This window comes from Crocuta crocuta, unplaced genomic scaffold, assembly GCF_008692635.1.
Source record: "Crocuta crocuta isolate KB4526 unplaced genomic scaffold, BGI_CrCroc_1.0 scaffold44, whole genome shotgun sequence".
NCBI classification, from domain to species: Eukaryota; Metazoa; Chordata; class Mammalia; order Carnivora; family Hyaenidae; genus Crocuta; species Crocuta crocuta.
In genome coordinates, this window is record NW_027530179.1 from 2341398 (window position 1) to 2351674 (window position 10277).

General features: G+C 41.5%; 1 protein-coding gene across 1 annotated transcript in view; it reads right to left on the reverse strand.

Annotated features, from left to right (window-relative positions):
* Positions 1-10277, reverse strand: part of TDRD6 (tudor domain containing 6) — a gene marked incomplete at its 5' end in the record, with an annotated part of 14041 nt that extends 3764 nt beyond the window's left edge. Inside the window, 3 exons of the mRNA XM_077764813.1 lie at positions 1318-1407; positions 2950-3074; positions 4673-10277. Of these exons, the coding sequence (XP_077620939.1) occupies positions 1318-1407; positions 2950-3074; positions 4673-10277 (5820 nt within the window). The remainder of the gene's footprint in view (positions 1-1317; positions 1408-2949; positions 3075-4672) is intronic.

Sequence of the window (10277 nt, forward strand, 5' to 3'; positions counted from 1 at the left end):
AGCAGGTGTGGAGGAAATCTCAGAGAGAAAAGGAACTGAAAAATATGAACCCCTAATACTATATATGAACTGATATAAATCCCAAGGTCAACCCTGAACTCTGCATACGCAAAAGAGGATCAACTCAGCATAGCAGTCTTTAATAGCTGATCTACTATATAAACTGCTACATAAGTTCCTGAGAGGCTTATGCTCTGGGCAGACCCAACACCAAAGCAAAGTCTTTGAGAACTGAACTGTTGTTGGAAACAACAAACAAAGAGGGGCAGAACTTGGTGGTATGAACCCAATTGGGTTGACCACCTGCTAAAACAAAAACTTCAGTATTTTCTAAAAAATGTTAATAGGATCCAAAGTCTTACAACATAATATTTAAAACATTTGGGACATAATGAAAAATTACTCAACATACAGAGAACTGGGGAAAGTTAACCATATTTCAAAGCGAGCAGTAGATGGCAAGCCCTGAGATGACCAGATATTGGAACTCTCAGATACATATTTTAAAGTAAAATCTTCAACAAATGCCAAACAGAATAAATTCAAATGCCCAGATATTATAATGGCATGAGAAATTGTCCAATATGTAATTTAATTTATTTTATTTTATATTTTTTAATTTTTTTTAACATTTATTCATTTTTGAGAGAGAGAAGGGGGGGCGGGGGACAGAGACAGAGAGGAAGACACAGAATCCGAAGCAGGCTCCAGGCTCCAAGCTGTCAGCACAGAGCCTGATGAGGAGCACAAAACCACGAGCAGTGAGATCATGACCTGAGCAGATGTCGGATGCTTAACCGACTGAGCCACTCAGGCACCCCCACTATGTAATTTTAAATCAAGAACACAAAATATAAAACTGTATGTAGAATCAAATCAATTATGTGCAAAATATGTAGATGACATGCCTACATTCCATATAAACAGAAAACTTATGAAATGAAACTGATTAATCTGTCTTGGATTGATGGATCATAGGGGATAAGTACTTTCTCTGAATCAAATTTGCCATTTTTCCAGATTTTCTACACCAAACATAGTTTATAAAGGTCTCAGGCACTAAATGATTTTTATGTTTAATATCCCCCTTTCCCCCCCCAAGTCAAGATATAAAACATTAATAACTAGTTTGTCCAAAGGGATACTTGGCATAAAGTTCAGAATCACTGATTTTGTTATTGCTGTTTTTCATTGTCATCAATTCCAGTATTAGTATTTTTTTCTCAATTACTCCCAAACACAAGGGCTTTGGAAATAAATTACCTTTCAAAATTAAAGACAATGTTCTCATTAATTAGTATTTATATCATTCCATACCTCAGATGGACTCTTATCTAATTTGGGTATGCCATTCCAGACATTCTCAGGGTTCACTATCTCCTCCATACCATTTGAAATGTTCAAAACCTAAAAGAGAAAAAAGATATTTAATAAAAATTGGTAGTTTCCAAAAACTGTAACTGATTAATGAACCACAGCAATCCTTCAAATGAAATACCTGAAAAGGCAATGAAAATAATTTTATTAAACTTCAATTTTATGTTTTAACTCAATAGAACTTCTTTTCAAAAACCGTATTGAGTATCTATGCCTAGATATCAAAGATAGCTAAAAATGAGATCTCAAGAAGCTCAAAATTTTGTGGAGAAATGGACCTCTAAGCAGATCATTACAATGTAGTAAGTACAGACCTCTGTAGCCGCAGGAATGGGAATATAATATAGGTATAAAGGATTTTTGCTGGGTGGGGAGGGTGAAGAGATGTTGAGATTTAGAAAATAATGCTAGTGAATGCTTCCTGGAAGAGGCAAAGTGAAAATGAAGATGCAAAATGAAAATGAAGATGAAGATGCAAAATGAAAATGAAAATTTTCCAAAAACAAGTGAAAATTGGGGCACCTGGGTGGATCAGCTGGTTGAGAGTCCAATTCTTCATTTCAGGTCAGGCCGTGATTCCAGGGTCATGGGATCAAGCCCCGCATTGGGCTCCACACTGAGCATGGAGCCTGTTTAAGATTCATTCTCTCTGCCCCTCTGCCCCTCTCTCCCTCTCCTCTCTCCAGGGAAAAAATAAAAATAAAAGTGAAAATTAGCCAGTTTGGGAGGGGGATAGAGTATAAGTGACTAGAGCTGCATTATTAAATATATCAAAGAAACCATGTGGAATGATATATATAAGAGAGAACAAGCAATTTGATGTCTATGTAATGTAAGGTACAAAAGATAAATGAGTAAACCTAAGACTGGAGAAGAATATGAACACTCAGCCCTAGAGGACCTTCAGGACCATGCCATGTTAATGAGCGTGGCTTTTCCATCCTAGACCAGTGGCTCTCCAATTTTAATGGTATAAGAATGCACATTCCTGGTTCTACCCCCAGAAATTCTGAATTAGCCAGCCAGGGCAAGGTCCAGGAATCTACAGTTTAAGAGACCCACCAGGTGATTCTGATACAGGTGGGGGGTTTTTCGATCGTAGGAGAAACACAATCAACTGGAATCCCCAACAAGTTTTACCCACAGGAATGCTGTCGTCAGATTTCACACTGGTAGTGTAGAGAATCAACTGAAGGACCGAAGGAAGACTAGAAGAAGTAAACCAACATAGAAGATTATTAGAGTATAATCTAGTTGTAAAATAAGGGACTTCAAATCAAGGCAGTGGCATTAAGTATGAAAAGTTTTAACTATGAGATAAGAAACAGAAAGCATAGAATTTGGTGACGGATAGGATTTCAGAGCCAAGGGAGATGAAAGAGCCGGGGATGATTTCTTGCTAGGATGCGTGTATATGAACTTTGAGATGATTTTTGCACTGCACCAAATTACCAGGGGGAATGGTAAGGTAAATATCTGTTCCATTGCATTCTCTAGTCTGGTAAAGTTTGCTAAGATTTCCTTAACAGTCTCCAAGTATCTTTTGAGATAAAGTGCTTCCATTTCACTTACCCTTGTGCCTTCTTCACCTATTTCCAGAATCTCACATCTAGACCATGTGTTTCTTACACTTGACCACACAACACATTTGGATCCAACAGCAAATCCTTTCAGAGTGTAGATGTTCTCTGGCTGAGCTGCCAAATTGAATAAAGACTCAGTGCATACTTCTTAATCCCTTGATCTTAAACACACAAGCAAAGCATTTTCTTATCTGCATTTCCTATTCCTATACAATCAAGGTCATGGATGGTCTGAGTCTGTCTCTTTTCCTGGATTTTATTTTAAATTCTTCCAGTGGCCTTTCCCAATATATAATTCCTTATTGCTTTCTTCAGAAAACACCACTGTGATATGATGTGTCTTTTAAGAATATGAATCTGATTCCTGACTTTGAAATGCAATATTAGAAGCTGTTATCGTTGCCACATGTGATGTGGTCTATGGTTACAACAGCCATGTCTTTAGTATGAAGCAGCATATTACAGGTTGAAGGACATTTTTATCACAAAGCTATTACTTATTCTTATTAAAGTGTGGCAAGGAGGACTAAGTGAATTATAGTATAGCCACAGAATGGAATACTATAGAAGTACAATATTTAGAAAGCATATTTAAGGGATTAAAATGCAGGATTCAACACTCTGATATGATTCTATTTAGTTCTTTAAACTGTATGTAAATAGACACACACAAGGTGAAAGACAACAGGAAGGAAGTGCTCTGCAACCTTAACAGTGGTAGGATTACGGTGATATGGGAGATTTTCATTCTCCCTAGACTACTGTTTTCTCTATTTCATATGATGGCTCAAATTTAATAATCAAAAATTGACATATAGGGGTGCCTGGCTCAGTCGGCTCGGCATCTGACTCCTGATTTTGGCTCAGGTCATGATCACCGGGTTTTGGGATTGAGCTCTGTGCTGAGCATGGAGCTTACTTAAGATTCTCTTTCTTCCTCTCCCTCTACCCCTCCCCCCAGGACACATATTCTCATTCTCATTCTCTCTCTCTCATATTAAAAAAAATAATAATAAAATAAAAATTGAAATATAAAGTCTAACATTGATTATTAAAAAACCCTAAAAGGTGTTTAGTGTAACTTTCTTTCTTTCTTTCTTTCTTTATTTATTTAGAGCATGAGAATCTTAAGCAGGCTCCATGTTCAGCGTGGAGTCAGACATGGGGCTCCATCCCATGACCCTGGGATCATGACTTGAGTCAAAATCAAGAGTTGGATGCTCAACCAATCGAGTCACCAGGTGCCCCCATTTCATGTAACTTTTAAATCTTATGATCAAGAAAATAGCAACGCATGCAATTTATTTAAAAAGTTAATCATCATAAATATTCTCCAATGTTTACTCATGGATGTTTTCTTGGTTAATATAAGCTCCCCAAATCTACCATTTGTGTAGGGGTTTCTAAATAAAGGATAAGGTATATGCATGAAACAAAATGGTTAACTCTGAAAACTCTCCAAATTGATCCCTATGCAATGCAATAATTTAGCATTTCACCCAGCCTAGAAAGCATGGTTCTACATTGATTTCACAACTCAATCTCCCCACATTTAAAATGGTCTTCTTGAAGTCCAAATCTGATTCTCTTCAGGTTTTAATGTTTTCCTCAAAAAATTAAAAAAAACACAAGACAAAAAATAAATAAGAATTATCTTTAAGACAAATAAGTATTTTTGAAAGACACTAAGTTAAGTAAAAGAAAGTACATACCTGAGACATGATCTTGTAAAGCATTATTGTGTTTCCTTCCATCTCTGGATTCTTCTTCAGAGAACAAAGTCGATGATGAAATGGCATCTCTGTTTTTATGATCTGTAAATTCTTTTTTATATATATTCATTTCAATTTGCATGTTGGGATCGCAATTCTTCTCGTGTAGATGCAAGGGTAGGCTAGGCTGGTCCTCAGAACGTTCTACACAACTTGACTTCCTTGTGTCTTCGGCACACATGGGATCTTGGGCTTTCTGACCAACTACTAGAGACAAAGGGTTCATTTTGTCATCCAAACACAGCTGGGCTGTGGGTAACTCTAGTTCTGGCTGTTTCTCAGATTCACAGTTGAGGGGAAGCTGCACTGTAAATGTATGCAGGGTGGCTTCTGTGTCACAGCCTTGGGGTAAGGGCACAAATGGAGGCTCCAGGCCTGGCTCTTCTTTTTCTTCTGGCTCTTCCCCGACTGGAGAATGCTGTAACTCAATGGATTCCAGTTCCAGGAACTCTTTTGATTCATCATCGGGAGAAAGCGGCACCTCGAGAGAGTTCAGTTCTAATATCTCCTTTGTTTCACTAGCCTGCGGTAGTAATGTGCTAAATCCTGTCATGAGGTATTTATCATCAAACTTTGCTTTGCCAACCAGACGGGACTCTCTTTTATCTTCCAGTATCTCAATGCCAATTTCATCTTTGCATGGGTCTGTGAAAGCTTCAAAAACATTGTCAGGGTCAGGGTCATAGAATTTAGTTGGTTTGGCTTCAATAGTGTTTAAGTCTTTTTCAATTCTTTCAGAGAGCTCATCTGTCTGTGATTCCACATACCATGTTTTCTCTTGTCCAGCTTTACTTCTTGCTTTCTTAAATCCAACCTCAGGACTGAGGGACCCAAGAGCTCCCTTTATCTCTGGATCACTTTTTTCATAGGGCAGATTGCTGTTACTAATACCAATCTTAGAATATTTCTTCATTTTCTCATTAATACTTTTGCCTTTGCTTTTTAAGTCGACAATTGCTAAGGGGATATTACAAACATCCCTTTTGATTTCTAATATTGTTATCTCCAGCACATCTTCTGTTACTATTTCATAAAAATAGTCATTTCCCTCTTGAGGGCACGCACCTTCTGAAATATTAAATCCTGAGAGGCAACATGGAAAGGCTTGCATGGGAACCACCAAAAGTTCAGAAGGAATATTCCAGACTGCTTTGGGGTCCACACAGTCTTCAATGTTTCCAAAGTCCACAAGTCTGACAGATACAAGATAATCATCACAAATATTGGTGATAAGTGCCCTATAATAATGCCCATCTTCTCTATATCTCACTATGCAAGGATCTCCAATATGAGGGCATGGGACACAACTTCTCCAACTCATTACTTGTTCCCCAGCAGTTTGTACTTCTACTTCTAAAAGCTGCAGTTTCTCAGTATCAGCAAACTGACACCAAAAATACTCAGGTCCCTCTATCACAGTGGCATATGCTCTTATCATCTTGATCTTTGGATCGTACCAGTTAAGAAATAGTGAAGTGTCCATGTCTGTTTTGTTGACAGACTTTGAACAGGCACCTATCATTATTTGGTTAGAAAGTCCTACTTGAGATTTTCCACAGAAAGCATATCTGCTAATCATGTCTTCTGCTATGAGCCCATGTTCATCAGCAAGAATAACTTCCCACCTGTCTTGAAATTGAACAAACTCACATCTTACTTGAACCTCATCTGTCCTTTGGGAAAAGTAATGCATCATTTCCTTACAGTTTAAAATCTCAGGAACCCAAAGTCCCCTCAAGGAGCAGTGGATGCACAGTGCTGGTACCAGTGTGTTAATAAGGTCCAGCTTACCTATCTTGTTAGTGTGGACCACGGAAACATTGCCGTAGTCTATAAACTGTACAGAGAGAAGGTCACTGGGTCCTTGTTCCTTGACCACAGCACGATACCATAAATTGTCTTCTGGAAAAACGGCACATGTCACATCTCCTCTCTGCAAAGGTGGCCCTGAATAAAATTCTGGCCTGGTCCTAACATCATTTAATCTCTCCGAAAGACTAGCGATTTCAGCTTCATCTTCTGTTAGTTGAACATAAAAGTCTGAAAGGTCATTTATATGGGAAACATAGACAACTGTTTTAAAGCCAGGCATTATAACCTTCTGAGGGAGCTCAGAAAATTTTAGAGGCAAACCTTTGTGATACGAATCTCCTATGTTTCTTTCTGAAAGGGTAGCTTCTAGCCTTGTGGCTTTCAAAGGTGGCTCGGCAGAACTTTCTTCTTTTTTCTCGGTTGTGAATGGACACACTTGATTATCTTTATGTCCCACAGAGTCCTGATACTGAGTGACTAAGTTTGTCGAACTTTGTAAAAGCTTGGTTTCCTGATGTGTTGGGCTGGTCTTAGATTTGTGTGATGCTTCCAAGGTCTCCAGACTACATAATGCAGAGTCCTCTACTGATTTACTTAAATACCCTGTAGGTGACAACTTCAGATTTTCCTTCTTTACTTCAAGGGTTTCTGTTGCAGCGAGGAGGTTTTTGCTTTCTCGTTTTTTTCTTGTCCCTTTTTTGTAGCCAAGTAACACTAACTTCTCATTGATATTCGCGTTGATTTGAATACCTTCATCATAGAGTTCGATAATCAGTCTTCCATCTGGATCTTTTGCTACAACCAAAGCCTTCAATGACTTATCCAAAACAGTCTCCTTGAACCATGCTGTGATTTCTTCTGGTATATGGTCAGGTATGTCAGACAACGAACATTTAACAGCTTGCATGGACAGAAGTAAGACAGTAGACGCATCCCTAGGTATTGGAAGCAGATCATCGTTTGTTACCACGTGAAAGTTGCCAAAATCAACAAAAAAGACTTTATTTGGTTCTTTTTCTATTGTTATCCCCCTATACCAGTTTCCATCAGTGTACTTGGCAAGGCACAAGTTTCCAGGCAGCAAGGCGGATGTTTTTAAATTCAGTAGAACTTTACTTAATTGTTTAATGCTACAGGACAACTGTTCTAAAATATTTGCATTTCTTCCCAGCTGGCAATAAAATGTCCAAGGGTCATCAACGTGTGTTATATACACCAATTCTTCACTGCCAATTTTCATATCGTGTGTCGAATAGTAGTAAGAATGTAGCCGAATGGAGGACTCCAGGGGCTTCTGAAATTTAACCGGCCGTGCAAGTCTCTTTTCTACCAAAAAATGGCACACACTCTGGAAGGGTGTTAGCAAATCTACGATGTTAAACAGCTCTTCATTGTGCGTTGAAGCCAAAGCAAATACTGTGCATTTTAATTCGAGATTGTCTTCCCATGCGTTGTCTACAAATTCAGTAAAAGCTTGGATTGCCTTCTCATCCCAAGCAAAAGGATTTTGACCAGTTGGTTGAATTAAATTATAAAGACTGCACCGAAAAGCCTGAGCCTTAACCTTGAGAAACTCTTCATTAATTGAGTAAATATTCTTCACAGCTACCATATCTTTGTCTCCATAATCCACGAACATTACTTGGACGTGCTCTGAAGACTGTGGCCCACGTATCACAGCTCGGCACCATTTTCCGTTTCCGGTTCGTTTTGCCAGACAAGCGGGGGCTGTCCCCTGGTAGGGAGCAGCTGTATTCTCGCAGTAGTCCTGGATATTACACATCAACGTTTTAAAGCCTTGAATATTCTTGGTCAGCTGGCACCAGAAGCAGCCGGGGTTTTCAACATAAGACACTTTGACTTCTACTGTACTCCCAACTTGGAGCTCTCCTTTGCAAGAGCCTGGCTTAACTTCCAGGAAATTCTGCATAAGAGGAGAATAAACAGACTCTCTCTTCTCTTTTTCTTGCATAACCAGTCCAGTTGGGATATCTGTAGCGACTGGTGGATCAGTCAAAATTTCTGAAACGGAGGTAGTTGTGTTGTCGTCTCTCTTGGCTTCCTGTTCCGCCTCTGCCTTCTTGACAGGAGCAACTTTGTTATTCTCAGCAGTGAAATGGTTTGAAACAGGCCCTGGAGAATGGGCACTTACGGGAATGTTCTCCTTTGCTTCAAATTCCTGATACTTGGCATACCCAGCTTGAGCAATTACCTTACTAATGTTTTCTTCCCCTGTTCTTGATTCGTCAAGAATCTCAATAACGTATTGCTTATCCCGCTTATCAAGGACATGGATAACTAATTCTTTGTGGAGCACAGTCTTTTTAAAAAAGGAAACTGCCTCCTGGCTCCAACTTTTCCCCAAAGGCCAAATATCGGCCAACGTGCACTTCAGAGCCAGTGCTGGCAGCCGCCTAAACTGAGGAAGCAGCATCCTCACGTCATACCAATCCACGTTTTCCAAACTGCCACGGTCAACTAGGAATACATCCACACTCCTGTCATCCAGTCTGGTGACCATAGCCCGATAATAGCCGTTTTCTTTCCACTTGACACAGCAAAGGTCATCAGGTTCAGGTTTCAACACTACACCCTCCAGCTTACTTGCTGAGGAATAGAAACTGCACATTCTCTTCATCAGCTTGCTGTAGGGGCCATTGTGCTTCCTCAACCGAATCCAAAACTCCGAAGGATTTTTAACAAACTCTACCTGGGCGTCATAGAAGGCGTTGATCTTTAGCCTGGTGGATCTTAAGGCTGGGAGTGGAATCTCTTCATCCGCTTCTTCAGCAGGAGACTGAGACTGAAGAGCTGTTGTTTGTGGGTCGTCTTCCTCCTCCTCCTCCTCCTCCATCCCCCGGCTCTGCAGGAATCGGTCGGCCAAGCAACAGGACCCTACTCCGAATACACAATTAAGGTTGATCCCATCTTCTCCATACAGAGTGATGTAATACACATGCTCAAACGAACAGTAGAATTCAATCTTTGCATTCACCGCCTGGCCCAGGATCAGTGCCTTCAGCTCACCGACTTGTGACCGAGACCAGCCTCTGCCACCGTCCCAGAGTCCATACAAGGCACAGGGGTAGGTCACCACGGGCGTTCGAAAATACTCGGGCAGCAAGTAGCGGAGACTATTGCAACTCACCAACTCCTTCCTTCCGTAGTCTACGTGGAGCACCTGGGCACAGCGCTGGGGCCGGAAGGTCTCAAGCAAGAGAGCTCGGTACCAATGTCCGTCCAAGCCGCAGGATGCACATGGAGAGCCGGGCTTGTCTGGGCTCTCCTCCCTCTCCTCCTGGGGGCCGCTGGTAGAGTTCTCATCCCCCATCCCCGTGGAACCCCGGTAGATCTGCGCCATGCTCTCGGACAGGCGGTGGATCTCCTGCGAGAGGCTCCGGAGCTGGCAGTGAATGCGGTGGGGGTGGCACACCTGGGTTACCACCACCGGCTCCGTCACGCCCAGCTGCAGCTGCGGGTAGAAATAATCCAGGCCAAGGTGCTCCTGCTTGCAGGGGACTCGCGGGAGGACCCCGGCTCCCGAGCCCGTGCTGGCAGGGGCCGCCGTCAGGTAGCGCTTGAGCAGCGAGCGGAAGAGGCTGCCGGGCACCTGCCGGGCCAGGCCGAGCTCCCGCATCTGCTGGGCCAGCTCGGGCGCCTCCAGGACGACCAGGCGATGCAGCAGCAGCACGTCCAGCACGCGCCCGTGCACCTGCTTGCCCCGCAGGCCGCC